At 43.2% G+C, this 15,004-nt stretch overlaps 1 protein-coding gene across 1 annotated transcript in view; it reads left to right on the forward strand.

The window, feature by feature from the left end:
- LOC120850149 (parathyroid hormone/parathyroid hormone-related peptide receptor-like) overlaps positions 1 to 15,004 on the forward strand; it is a 258,878-nt gene that overhangs the window by 148,468 nt on the left and 95,406 nt on the right. Inside the window, exons 7-8 of the mRNA XM_040222557.1 lie at positions 2,146 to 2,206; positions 7,003 to 7,072. Coding sequence (XP_040078491.1) covers positions 2,146 to 2,206; positions 7,003 to 7,072 — 131 coding nt within the window. The remainder of the gene's footprint in view (positions 1 to 2,145; positions 2,207 to 7,002; positions 7,073 to 15,004) is intronic.

Here is a 15,004-nt window from a genome sequence, read left to right on the forward strand (position 1 = left end):
ACTGAAGGTGGATGGTTCAGCCAATGACTGCACCAGAACTGAGAGATTCCGATCACCGAGACATTTCGCTCATCGCGTTAATTGATTAGCTCCATGGGCCCGAAGCGTTCGTTGTTCTCGAACATATTTTGATACAAAGCAGGGTAATACACTCTCGACCATTCTCAAACTATTTTCAACATATAAAGAAGCTCACTTATCGAACAATGGACACTGCCTAGTGATGTTGAACACACTGATTCATCAAGGTGTTCGGAAAACAAAACTTTAAATAGGAGTAGGTGTTTGCGATACCTCGATACGCCATTTCCCCAAAGCCCGACACAAGCAACTTACATTTCATCGCTAAAGCTAGCTTTATCTAAAGCTAGCTTTAGCGATTATTTAGGGTAAAATGCGATCTAATGCGATAGAGATGTAAGATTTAAAGAGAACACCTTCGCGGTGTTTCAAAAATAAAAGTCTGCATTATATGCAGCCCAATTTGGAGAAACGTCGCGCACACAGAGAAAATTTAAGAAGCCAGGGCCGCAGTGAATTAGCATAAAAAATATCAAATAACAATGCAAGAAATATGTGCATAATTTATCGCATTGTGATTCATTTTGCTATTCATGTAAATTTGATTTGTGCCAAATTGCAACAGCTCCTGGTCACTTGTGAGTTGGCATAAAATAGAATAGGTTACTGTGATAGTCATATATGAGAGCAATGCAATACGCGACGTAACTACTCTGGTCAGCGCTTGCCCTTGTATAATATTTTGCTTCGTGGCGATGTAAGTTTCGGGTAATAAACCCTACACCTACGTCGCCACAAGTCAAAAAATTTATCAATGTGCGCCTTAGAAGGGAATGATATGCCGAGATACTGGCTGTGTGTGTGAACAGGAACGTTCAATTTCGTTTTGTTTTGTTAATAAAGAAGGTATCAGATTTTAATACGAAATTATCGTCGCTGTCAAGGCCTGGTGCACCATTCCGTTGACGTAAAGTCATCACCCAGGCACTTTGACATTTTTTACTTATGATATAAATGATATATGTTTAATACAGTGTCTTTCAGAGAAGCTGTCACATATTAAAATCTATTTCAAATTGACCTAAAAGCCTATTCTAGGCACCTTAATACTTGTAATTTATTATATAAATTAGCGTTTCCCTTAAGCTAGTGCCTTTCAAAGAAGCTGCTGTATATTGAAATCTAATCAGCGCGCTGCCACCTTAATAAATAAATTGCCAGAAATTGAGACAGACATATTCTTCCAAAAGGTTCGGGAGATTGTTGTATCTATGAATGCCTTTGGCACTTTCGTCTCCGGTATAAACGCTAAGGTACACAGCGTTCCTTTCTGGTCCTCATTGAATTCGCATTGCAACAGTCGGTGCATTTTACTCAATGTTCAGAAATGAAAAAAAAATATTCTGTTCGGAATTCAATATAATCGCCAAAATAATATTAGCCGGGCGACCTAATGCCACCTATTTCATCAAGTGATGTGAGAGCATTATTAAAATAGCTACCACTGTAAATTTTATTTTTCACCTAACGTCCTTTAACACCTAACGTCCTAACTTTGCACTTACCACCATAACTCAAAAGTGCCACACGAACAAATTGCTAAATTGAGCACTCAGTACATGGTCCGCAAAACTGAGCGGTTGTCGCTCACGTATTACTCTGCTCGAAACTCTTACCACAAACACCCGACATGTGCGATTTTTTTTAACTTTCTTTTTTGAGCTGCTTTTATCTGGCACCACGATTTATTTATTAGATAAGTGTTCTAAGGGGTCACTTTCCCCCACCAGAGTATTTTTGATCGCGTCCCTTAGATTTTAGATAAAATATCGGAAGAACCGGCCACCTCGTCTTTGTGCTAAAGTCGTCGCGCATTTTATGTCGATTTAGATTTCCACTTTAATTGTCACAGCCGCAGCAGTACTTCATCTCGGGTTGGGGCGCTCTCCCAATGAGTGGAGTAAGAACCCGTGTGACTTAGCGACCACCAATGGCGTTCTCGTCGGATGTCCTCGTACGAGTCTCGGAGCTCGAATGATTTCAGTCAGATTTACCGACCCAAAACGTATCCCACGGATTACGATCTGGTCAGGTGTGACCAAGTTAGTGTTCCTTCTATTTCAGGCCTCCCCGTGTTGTTCATCATTCCCTGGGTCGTGGTGCGAGCGACGCTGGATGACACCCTGTAAGAGAGACGACGAAAGCCACTTCAGCTCGCCACACCTCTCTAAGACTACCCTGAGCCTCGGGGGCTTACGTTCCTTCCACATCCTCAAACTTTCGCGTTCGGGCGGGACCCGATATTTTGTTCGCGTTGCGGTGCTTCCCCTCGTCTTTTTCTTTTTTCTCATTGCTCGCGTAGGCTTTCACACGAAGTCTTAAATCCTTACAATCAAGTAGAGGTGGAAAGCGTTAGTTTAAGGCGCGAGAAAATGAAACAAAAAAGTGCAGGATAATGTTTTAATGCTATTCCAAGGCGGTAAGTGCACCGACATGAAAGACGTCAGCGCCATTTTTTATTTCTCTCTCTTCTAGACCTAAGTGGCTTAACTTGATAGGCCCATCGCAACTCTCTCTTTCTCTCTTTTTGCCTATTCAAATAGCTTGGGAAACGAGACCACTTTTTTAAAGTGCGTCAATTTTTTATCTACACGAAGGCGAAGTGTTCTGGCCTCTCCGGCCGAATATTCACTGCCCTGTTTATCCTCCCGACGTGGTAGCAAACGGGGCTTTTTGGTGGACGCTCAACCTCTGCGTTTGTAGCTGTCGAAAATTTGCGAGTTTGATCTTATTGGCCTGTGCAGACGCTGCTTCGGGAAATTCGAAATGGGCATCACGTCGATGTGTGCATTTGGTTCTAGCCATCAATACCGTTCTAGCTCCTTATCATTCATTTCGTTATGAACGAGGCGAAGGAAAGTAAAGCCTATAGCCTAAGAGAGTATTCTTTGAAAGCGTGCGCCCACGTATTTTTCTGACCGCTACTCAACACCCGTAAAATGAAAACGCGTTGTAAAATCAAGTGCCACTTTTTGAGTCGCCTCGCCGTATGGGCCGATGGGGCACGAAGAAATCGAAGGATTTAAGATGAAACCGAAATTCAAAGAAGTCTAAATCCTTGCGGTCGTAGATACTCGTAGATACTCCTAGATACTAAGTGCAGAATCTGAGTTTCCTAAAAAGAAAGAACAAAGCGGTCTATAATTATATTTGACAAACATCATGTCTGCTACTCGAGAAACAAGAAGGGGGTAACTCGAAGCTGAACAATGCAGTGCATTCTGTTACTTAAAGATACTAAAATATGTTTTGTTTTTTTTCAATATTAGATTACAGAGGGCAAAGATTTAAACCCGTTGTTTTGTGCGCAATTTATTTTATCAAAAATAAAATAGAGTGACGTCGAGAAGAGCAGAAGGACACCGCACGGTTGTAGAAGCAAAAAAGCACATTTAGCACCTATTCATGTAGCCGTACAAATTTACAAAACAATATGTCAGTTATTTTGAGTGTTCAAATCCTCTGCTCTCACACTGAGTCACCCTTTGTTAGGCATAAAGCATCGAGAAAAATTGGTTCTACCATATTAAGCCAGAGCTTGTGATATATGTGTAAAAGCGGCCGAAAATAAACAAAGCGGCCCTTATTAAATCGATAATCTCAGAAACAAAATATAAGGTAACCTCTATTTCGCTGACGTAAGTACCAACCATTTCGTGAGAAAAAGTTTTACAACATAAATATTTGTATTACCATTGCGAAACACTCGTGCTTACAATAAATAAAGGGTTTCCAAAGTGGTGCTAATACATACAAGTGTATACTCACAGAAATACACGCTTTGTTGCAAAGAACACTTCAAATTACTTCGTTCTTTTCAAAAGTGCGGCCAGCCCCTTGTACTGTTTTAAATTCTGACACTCGCATTTGTCTTCAGTTTGTTTTATGAAACTTTTACTAACTGTAGCTTTCACTACATTGGTCGCTGGAAACCCAAAAAGTAAGAGGAAGATATAACCATCCCTAATGCATATTTGCCCCGAAACAAAAAGTGAACTTTGCTACAAAGGCTACACAACGTACCAGAACTCAAGCTATTGGCCCAGAAGCCGTTCATCAAAATTTTGAGGTGTTGTCTGAGATTCAAATAAGTATAACGGGGAGGTAGTTTTAAAAAATCAGGTCACAGCATCGTGTATTTTTTTTTTCAACTGAAAGCGTTTGTAAGGAAGAACGCTTCTGCAATAATTAGCGTGATAATTCTTCAATTTCACTTATTCCTTAGCTATTTATTGATTTATTTGGGCACATCTCACGAAAAATATGATGACGGTTTTAAATTTGGTATTAAACATTAGTGTAGTTCAAAAAAAGGTAGTTTTAATTCGTTCTTCCTAATACAAAATTTAGACTCTATTTATCACGTGACACTAAAACTGAAAAGCACGCAGAAACAAATTCTTCAACGTCATGAACAAAGTTTGGAGTCTCTTAGCTGCTTGAACCTAACCGAAAGACATGCCAGCATCGACTTGTGTCAAGGTACGGCATGTTCCGACATCCACATTTCGGCCAGTTTAACAGCGTCGAAGCTACATTTATGTAAAAGAGAGCACTGCCAAAGCCAGCGCACAAGCTGAGTGGTTGGTCGACGTTGTAGCGCACTAAAAAAACTGAGGCCAGATTCACGAAGAGCTTCTTAGTTTACGACAACTTAGCTAAGAAGTTCGTAAGTTAAGAACATCGTAAGAAGAGGAGAAATCGGTATTCACGAACGCGTTCTTAAGTGAGAGGAGGAAAGCGACGTTGTCGTAAGGAAAAACTAAAACTTACCGGTGCTGTTGCTATGGCGACGGCGTCTTCGGCAGCACGAACAACCAATCGGAGAGCTCGGCATTTGTTCGGAGCCCTTCGGAGCCGTTCGGAGCACGTGGATTTTTCATAACAAACACAGGCGGCCTTTCTGCCACCGCTTGTCTGGGGTTCGTATCCGTGCAGTGATATGTCGACGCTAACCACGACCAACTCTATACGCTAACACGACTTAAACTCGCCCGAATGCCGAGGCCGGGATGCGTAACCACCCGCATTGACTGCTACGAACTCGATCGCTACCAAGTCAACACAACTGTCATCGTTTGTAAAAGACGGCCCGCAGTCGTTTGCAAAGTGACGTAGAGGGGAACAAATTGCCGCGGCGTTTTTTGCGGCCTCGGAGATGCAGGAGCGAGCCGACGTTAAAAAATATACGTTTGAACTACGACAGTGTAAGCAAGAGCCACGTAAATGCCTGTTCACACTATACGGAGCGAACGCGCGCGTTTGATCGAAGTGCTGGATTTGCGCTGTTGGACCGCGAATTGATAAGCGCTTCGGGACCGATCCTTTACAATTGCAACTTGATGCTGACGTGACACCCGGCGAAGAAAGGTTGGACCGGCATTGCGACCCACGAACTCTTACAGCGATCGACAGTGAAATGCAGTCGTGTCAGAATAAAATGAAATACTAATAACAAAATGTACATACCATGTTGCGAAGGTAATCCATACGGCGTTTATTTGAGCTTGATATCACACAAAACAGAGATAGAATCGATGAGAGCCCCTTTTCGACGACAGCGTTCGTCACCGTTGCCTCGGAAAACAAGGAGATGACAAGAGGCAGAGATTGACCTCTTAATCTAGAATTGAGGTCAGCGATCAAACTAATACGGGAAGGGTTCACAAGGGTCGCGCGGGCATATTCCATTCAGCACGCCAGCCGCTCGTGGGCAGACGGTCTTCGCCAAGGACCGTCAGATCATCGCTGCGCCGAGTCGGAGTGCCTGCTAGGCCTATCCGCCGATCGGTCGGAGTCCGTACTCGTGGCCCTTGGAGTCTTTCCCGGGTGTCTGTGGATCCAGCGTTCTTGTTCGTTCGTCGTGGTCTGTTTCAAGTACTTTTTACTTGTTTCTTGCTGCTTGAAGTCGGGACGCGTGAGAAGCGCACGTAGAAAAATAAACATCCGCTGGTTGTCGCGACCAACTGAGCGACGCTGTCGGCCATGCTGATTTGATCGTAAGAAGTGCGTAAGACAGCTTCGGAGCTGTCGTAGGATTTCGTCGTAACCTGCGCAAAACTTACGAAAATTTCGTTTCGTGAATACGGATTTGTTCTTAAGTTTTGTCTTACGCACATTTTTGGCGTAAGATCGTTTCGTGAATCTGGCCTCTGCTACTCAACCTTTTACGCGCACACAAAAAGGAATAACACTCTCACACAGCGCTCACTAACAACTCTGTATTGTTAGTGCGCGCTGTGTGGGAGATTTATTTTTTTGTGTCGTGAAAACTTGAGTGAAAGTGTTTTGAATGCGCTGCAACGTCGACCAACATCAACAACCAACTCGCCGAATCTGAGGTTCTAATAGCTGAGTGGCACTTATATTCTTTTTTAACTCGCCCGCGCGATCGAGAGTTGATAGTTCTTTCTCTCAGACGATCTGTAATAATACACCGTGTGGATATTTATTGAAAGGGTGAAAACCGGACGAAGGTCTTTCAGCTACAGCGCCTCCAGCGAGAGCCAACATTCTTTGATGACGCTTCAATCGCGCACGCAGATTTAAACTACAACTGAAGGCAGCGAGGTCGTGCTGGATGCCGTGCACCCGTAGAAAAACAAAGAGGGCAAGATCACGACCCATTGACTGTGCGTGTTTAGTTTAGCCGGTGAAAGTAAACGCTCAAAGACGACGGGAGATGCACTTTTAGTGCTGCTTTGTTGACTACATTTTATCGTAGTGTCGTAGCGCTCGGACTTAGTTTGAAATGGAGCACAGCTTTTATTATCAGACCCAGACAGCCATCGTAAGACTGCAAAAAACAAACGGAGCCTTTTTTTCTTTGTTTTTTAGGCTTTTAATTTGAGCACCTAAATGTTTGGATATAGTTTTTAATATTAACCGGGACAAAGAGAATTGGGGTACTTTGGCCAACAGTTGCTGGACAACCAACGTCAGGCAAGACTTGTTCTGGATCATCCGAGGACCAATCACAGCGTCCATCGTGGTGAGTGATTCACACTTTTTCATAAAACAATTTGCCAAGTCGCGAAACCCTCCTAGACTGCGAGCGAAACGAAGCCAGAAAAATAGTAAAAAAATTGGAGGACGCTAAAGCTTCGCCTTTAAGAGTGGAACCCGATAGCGTCGTCGGGTTCTGTTCGCATCGCCCTCTCATTCACCTCTGATGCTGTCCCTGTCAGTGAGCGGGGAGCACGGAGGACATGGCCTAGTCTGTAGCGTGTCTGGCTCGCAGCCGAAGAATCTTGGGTGGAAATCCCCTCCTAGAATGGTTCACATGTATTCTAAGGCAAATAAATTACTTTTACAGCGCAGCTTTTAGGCGCCCGTTTCCAGCTTAAGCGGCGTCGCCGTCGGCGTAGACGTGAGGTCACGCACGTGTCGACCCCAGGTCACGTGACCTGGGGGTCACGGGGTCCCCGTGAGGGGAGGAGGAGAAAGGAGTGGAGCAGGGAGGATGAGCACGGGGGACGAATCCGAATTGTCATTACTCCGAAAAATGGAGTAATCCATTTCTATCGTTCAGGAGTAGCAGGCAGGCTCACGAGGGAGGTGGAGAGAGGATGAATATACCCTCCCCTCATTACCCTTCCCTCCACGTCCTCAAGAGCTGCGCTCTGATTCGGCGTTACAGGGAGTTGTAAAGGGCTTTCATTTTTTTAAAGGAAAATCATTGGAGATACGCGGCGAGCTTTATTTCGTGTTACATGTCATGTTTTTAATCACTTTCATTCCAGGCGTGACGTCACCTTTCCCGTGAGCGTTGTGAGTTCTTTGAAATTCCCGAGCGAGGTCATGTGGCTCTGACGTCATCACCCTATCAACCAATCAGGATTTTGGCGTCACGACACCGAGGCCGGCATATCTGCCACGCCACCGATGTTTTGCGACACGAGCTTTTTAACGTTATCGCGTTAAAACCAGAATCACTGTATTGCGATAGGTCTTTGTCTCTTGGCCAGGGAACGCGAGCGCGACCCTAACACACGAGAGTGTACTTAATGCTTGTACCGAGCAAACCAGCACTGGAGCCTTTGACCATGCACGAGCCACACTCGTTTACAAGCCTCTGTGTCAGCATCTCTCTACGCGCGGTAACAGCTTCTTTGAAAGATATAACAAAACGTTTATATATACAAAAACAAATGCAGCTCGCACTTCCAGTGTTCTATCCAAACGATGATAATGCTATTCTCTAAGCTTTTGTGTTCTCTTTTTTTTGGAAATTGGCATTGAGGAATGAAATTCTACCAGCTTACCGTCAGCTAGCAACGTGAAAAAGCGTAAGTACTCACCCATTATAACCCAAACACGACCGAGAAATATTTATATTTGCTCACCCGAGGCGCTGACCCAAACATAAAACCTACAAGCTCATAAAGCCGGGAAGGCGTGCCCCCCCCCCCCCCCCCCCCCCCCCCCCCCCCGACGTGTTTGCCGCGTCCTCAAAGAAGTTCCTTGATTTAATAAAAACTTTCTCTTCGAAACTTTAAGACAACTTGTAAGCAAATTAAAAAAAAAAATTGTAAAGTATAATATTTGTTCTAAAACTTTTTGTACTTCTCGTAGCCTTTAAGAACGTGCACACATGTGAAGTTTATCGGCAACGCTAGAACGTTGAGAAAATAAAGACACGCAATAGTGACCGAATACAATTGCATTTGCATCTGCTTAGCCCGGGATATGCGTGCCCTGATTTCGTCAAGTCAAAAAGGTCGCATGATCTAACTTACGACACCAAAATTGAGTGGAGAAATTAAAACATTTTATAATAAAAATACTCCAACAGTTAAATGTTAGATTTTATGGAAGGCGGCAGTATGGAATATTTTTTTTTTCGTCGAGCCAACGGTTAGCGCTTTTTACACGCCTGTAGATGAGACATAATGCACGAAAATAAGATTCGCAAACTGCATTGAATGTCGCGAATTTTTTTACAAGTTTATTGGATTTGTTTTTCAAGATTTTGAACTGCAATTTTGTGACTGGCTATGACTTAATCCGTAATGACTGATTCTCAAATTATGTAAAGTTTGCCAATCGATGGCCAGAGCTACACTTTAATATCAGCGAGGGATTAAAGTAACATTTTATTCCTTGAATAGCAATAAGTCACCCCAAACAAATGCGCGGCATCTGAGAGCAAACCAAGCTATGCCCTTTAATTCACTTTCAAGTAAACCTATTTCATTAGAATATATACCTTAGATAACCGACAACGTCATGCGTTAAGTACATTATATTTTACAGCAAAATTATTTAACTGTGTAGTGGGCGTATTCTAAAACGGAGTTCTAATTTTGCAGAAATACTTGCCCCTATCACTTTCAACTTGACCTTACGATTTAGTTTCCAGGTTGTGAAACAGGAACTTTTTAAAATTTTATAAAACCGGAAAATGGCTTAGACGCAGCAAGCGCCAACTTTACAATGTTTCTCAAATTAAGCTGGTAGAAATTCTGAATTGCTTTTTGTCACAAACATTATAACTTTTTATCAGTGTACTGTTTCATAAAACACGGAACTCCAGACTTACCAAAAAGCAAGTATCCTCCTTTCTCTCAGTAAAACTTCAATCTCAGCTTAAAATCTTGAGCGCTATAAGTCCTGCTTCCAGAAAGTAAAGCTCCTTTACGAAGTTTTTTCACGCACTACGTGAGATCACCACTTTCATCACAGATAGGAGCTGGAACGAAGAAAACAGAAAGAACACCATGAGACGTTTTTCAACTCGAATCCTTGCGTCTAGACGCCCGGATTAAATCTATAGTTCTAACGTGTGTAGATTGAATAGTGCTGTTTGCCAAAGCTGCTAGAAGGCAACTATGATGCGAGGAAAAAAGCTATCGGTTTATCATACCAATGTTGTCATATATTTCTTCAATGAGAACAGAAGGGACAGGGTTTAATGAAATCGAGCTTTATGGGTGCCCAGTCCACGTTAGAGTCCAGAACTCAGAGGAAAAATATAAAAACGAGAACAACAAAAAATAACTATGCAAAACTATGTTTTTGAACATTTTGTTCTTTCTAGGGCTTGTTGCGTCTCACACAAAGCGTATTTGTCATCTCGGTCGGCAGCGTTTGTCGAGGCAGCGGCCCACGTTGCTCCACAGTCCGAGAAATATAAAAGTAGCGCCCTGTTACAACACAGGGCTTCCTTTTTTACGGCCCAGACGAAGCCATATGCAGGATATTTACATAAGCCTATGCGGCTGAGCATTACTAGTGACCGTTGCGCATATTTGGAGCACAAAAGGCGGCAAGCCTCATTGAAGCATGAATGCGCAGTACACAAAGAACTGGCCATAGTAATGGAATTCCTTTATCGCCTTTCTCGAGTCACACAACTCAACGAAACGACTCAGAGCGAGAACCGCGCCGGTTTGACGTTGTTTATTTTCTCACGCTTCCAGCAACGCCAGAACGTCACAAGAACACAATCCAACCACTTATTGGCTGTGTCTTTTATTTTATTCCGAGGTTGCTTTGAAGACATTGAGGAGAAAACGTTAACGAGCCACTTCACAAAAGATAATGTTGCGTTGCAGTCATGGTCCTAGTTTCAACATACGTACGAGACGAGACGCCATAAAATATTCCCCTCCGGCAGCGCCGCTGCGGAAGCATAAATACCACTCTAGCCTCCATTGCATTTGATCAAGACGTACGCCTCTATTTTTAAGTGAATGATATTCAGTACCTACCTTACATTTTGCCATATACTCTGAGGTGAACTAAATAAAATAACTCCGAACCGAAAAAAGAGACGGGAAAAAGAAATCGAAAGTATTCACATGACCACCTGCGCAGCATATATCAACCTGCAACCATTTCATTTCGGTCACTTTTCCCATACAAATGATCACTAATACTGGTGTGGCATTGATAGATGTTGGGAGCTTTGAATTTAAATTTCTGCACAGCGTATTGATTTCAAATAAAGTACATTTCTTTGGAAAGGCAATGTTTCTACCGTAATCTAGTTCATTTACCAGATGGTGATGACTCGTGTGATAGAAGTCACTCTGAGTCGTGATGTCGGGATTATGGTAGCTAAGTTTCTAAAGGAGGCAGAGGAGCGAATATTTACTGCGTGTTGGAAGTTAAGTTAGGTCCAATTAAGATTTCGTAACCATGACGCTTTAAGCACAGTCAGACTCAAAAGAAACACGAAGATCGGAGAGCACTGCCGTTCAGAGAGTGCAGAACCTTCTAGCGGAACTCTGGGTGTTAGGACACAAAACACACCCGTCGAGATCCGCTCCAGGCAACGCGCGTTAAAACGAAATCTTCACAGCTAACAATCTGGAATTGCTCTGTTTACCGTCAATCAAAACACACACACAAAAAAAAAACAGAATTAATTCAAACAGACGTCTCAGTGAGCTTTCTATCCATCTCGAATTGCGACCACAGCGACGCTTTTGTTCGCGCGCGTCGCTAATAGGACACCGCCCGGTTCACAAACAACCCCACACGAGGTTTTGGCAAATGCACACTTCCCACACGATGTGTGAGGACTGTGTGTGAGCAGAAACGAAATTCGTATAAAAGTCGACGCATGAGGCGTGCCAACAGCAACGCCACTGCTACAGCGTGACGTCAAGGACACCCGTTGGCGTATTGTTTCAAGAAAGCGCGTGATCACCGTTCATGACTACCGGAATACATTTTCCAACCTTCCATTCAGAGAGGAAAGGTTTATGACCGACGAACTGCCAGACTATTACTTGGAGAAGCATTAGATATGACTTTTGTGTTCCTAATGATTTTGGAAGAAATATTATCGGGACGGGTGGATGCCTTAGGCGATCGATAGGACCGACCATCCCAGTCGAGTAGGTAGCATATTGCTTTCAATGCCTCATAGGAAGGAGGCGGTAAGGTAGGGATATGTAACTAATAACACTCGTTCATTTTCGAGATCTTACAATGCGTAGGTAAAATAAGGTACTAAGCTGGCGAGGTTTATATCAAATGCCGCTGCTGGGACAGGCGTCCGATGTCAACTGTACCGTGCGCGCATAATTTTGATGTCTGCTTTGTTTGGTATAACTTTATTCAGGCTATCATTGCTGATGACGTTATACTATTGCTGAGAGTTCTTCAGTTTTTCCTTTGGTAGCTGTTTTTCTTCTCCTTGAGCTATAGTTGTTTAATATATAAGCACCTACCTCCCACATTCTGCAATGCTCGTTTGTGTGATGCATACGTACTTAAAGTATTTATAGGTACATGAATGGATAGACAAAACGACTAAATAACTTTAAAAAAATATATAAAGCTAAGAATCGCTCTTGCGGCTGAGCATGTTTGTACAATATGATAATCTCGCATTGCGCAATCCAGATGGCGGATACTTTCCGTACGTCTCATCAAGGTGTACAGATGTCTGAAGAGGTTATTGTGACATATTTGCCTATTTATCTCCACTTCAGTTTCTACTCGAAGCAGGTAAAGAATCCTAGTAAATGTGAAAGGTAGGGCTCTTGCTTTTAGTGTTCACCGTAAAGCACAATGACATATTTCAAGGGTATGTGTACCACATAAAAACCCATCGAAACACTCCATCGTGATGTTTAGAAATGGCACAAATAAATAGCGAAAGAAACATAGATTAGAAGTAAGAAAGTTAGGACATAAATATTGCTAAACATACACCTCGATTTCTCCGAGATAAAGTTATGCTGTACCGAATTTGTTTTTGGGAACAAACTTTACAAACCGGATCGTCCATTGAATTAACTCAGTTTGACTTGAGCATTTAATAACTTCACTAACATTTACTTGGCTGTCATTCAGGCACAAACCATATTATGGGTTTATGTTTGGCCAAGTAAGCCAGGTGACTGCTGAATTTAAAGTAATAAGGCCTTCTTTAGGGTGAATTTCACAAACCTTTTAACCAACCTGGCCTATATCTGTCACTTATCAACTCATCTGCGCACAGCCACATCGCCCTAAATTTACGAAGATAAAAGTAATAGCTACTGGAAGGGACATTTGGGCAAGTATGTAGGACTCCATTGTATCTCGTTTTTTTTCACTCGTCCCAGTCGCGCTCTTTTTCAATACGAGAAAAGTAGCATATTCGGGAGCGGCTAGGAGTCAGTAATGCCGCATTTGTTTCGTGACCTTTATGGTGAGCTGTTGTTCACCAACAAGCAACGCTTTTAGAGTAGCTGAGTTACGGAACTCCTCAAGGATGCTGCTTGCACGAGCAGTACACCCCTTCTCGAACCACGGCTCGTCTCCGTCGTTAGACGCGCCGGATGGCTGTTATGGTAACTGCAATGTGTTCTATCGAATACGTACGTTTCGAAGCACATCGTCTCGATGGGGTTCCACCGTACTCTATGAAACCCACACTTCTGGGACGCAAATCTAGATGGCGCTTCAAACGACGGGAGGCGGACTGCAGTGAGTGAGGAGGAGCGCTCCTCTCTGCGGGAGTTCCCCGACTGAGGTAATCTAGTAGCGTTACCAATAGCTCAAACGTTACGTTAAGTCGCGTGCCCCGCGCGGTACTTTTTTTAATTCGTAAGCTGACATTACGGTGGAAGCAACGTGCTCGTTGAAACACCAGTCGTGCGTCGATTTTTCCCCGCGTGATCACGACCCCGCCAATAGCTGTGTGCAGAGAGCGAGGTCAGTTTGTAAAAGTAAGGCGGTCGACTAGTCCGGCGAAAGCATAGCTGTCATTGCACTATCAACTTGGGAGTGAGCGGAAAGCTTAAATTGAAAAGTTTCCAGAATCGCCTTTAGGGGGCTTTTTTTTTCCGTGATATTTTTATGTCGATGTGTTCGCCACCCTTTTGTATGAAATGGGCGCAAATGTCAAATTGATATATCAAAAAGTTTGGCTTTGAGAAGCAGTCTAGTAGAGAACCCATGAACGTTTTCAAGAATGGACAAAAGCAAAATCCGAGCAATAATAATTTTCTTTTTTTCTTTTTCCTCTGAGAGAAACACTGCGAATAAAGTCAAATCCAGGTTGAATTGTGTTCTTGAGGACTCATCACCTTCGCTTTCCACCGTGAGTTTTTGGGTTTCCAAAATCAAGCGTGGTCGTACGGACGCAACTGTTGAACCATGTTCAGGACGTCCAAATAGAGATACCACTCCAAAAATTGCGGATAAAATTCATGACTTGGTTTTGAAAGACCGCCGCATAAAAGTGCGTGAAATTGAGGAAGCAGTGTGTATTTGTTTTGAAGAAGTTGTACATATTTTACACGATGAATTGGGATTAAAGAGACTTCCTGTAAGATCGGTTCCGCACTTGATCAATCCGGAGCGAAAACGCATTCGAGCCCGAACGGCAACCGACAGTTTGCAAGTGTTTGAGGCAAATCCAACGGATTTCAAGCGTCAACTTGTAACAATGGACGGGACCTGGGTTCTCCATTACACGCCAGAAACAAGACCTCAATCGTGCGAATGAACTGGGCCCGGTGAGTCGGCTCTGAGGATGCAAAGACCATTCTGTCGGCTGGCAAGTTGATGGCATCAGTTTTTTTGGGGGGATGCCAAAAGAATCTTCCTTATTGATCATCTTGAAAATGCAAAACCTGTTACGGGTGTACTACATAACTCACTTTGGACACACGGAACCAATTAATTTAAGAGAAACGCCCAAATGGAGAAGATACAGATGTTTTTTTTTGGTGGTTGTTGTTGTTTTTTTTATCACGACAATGTTTCCGCTGGTTGAAAAGCAGACACTTAGTAAAAAGTGACCGAACTGAAGTTAAAACTCCTTCCGCATCCACCACAGTCGCCTGATGTGGCTCCCTCGGACTTCCACCTATTCCCGAAGCTGAAGACATTCCTGGCAGGAATGAGATTTTGTCAAATTAAGAGGTGAACAGGTGTTTTGGGGATCTGGAAGAACGTCACTCCCGGGAGGAAATCA

Source organism: Ixodes scapularis, unplaced genomic scaffold, assembly GCF_016920785.2.
Source record: "Ixodes scapularis isolate PalLabHiFi unplaced genomic scaffold, ASM1692078v2 PGA_scaffold5__190_contigs__length_132052651, whole genome shotgun sequence".
In the NCBI taxonomy this organism is placed as follows: Eukaryota; Metazoa; Arthropoda; class Arachnida; order Ixodida; family Ixodidae; genus Ixodes; species Ixodes scapularis.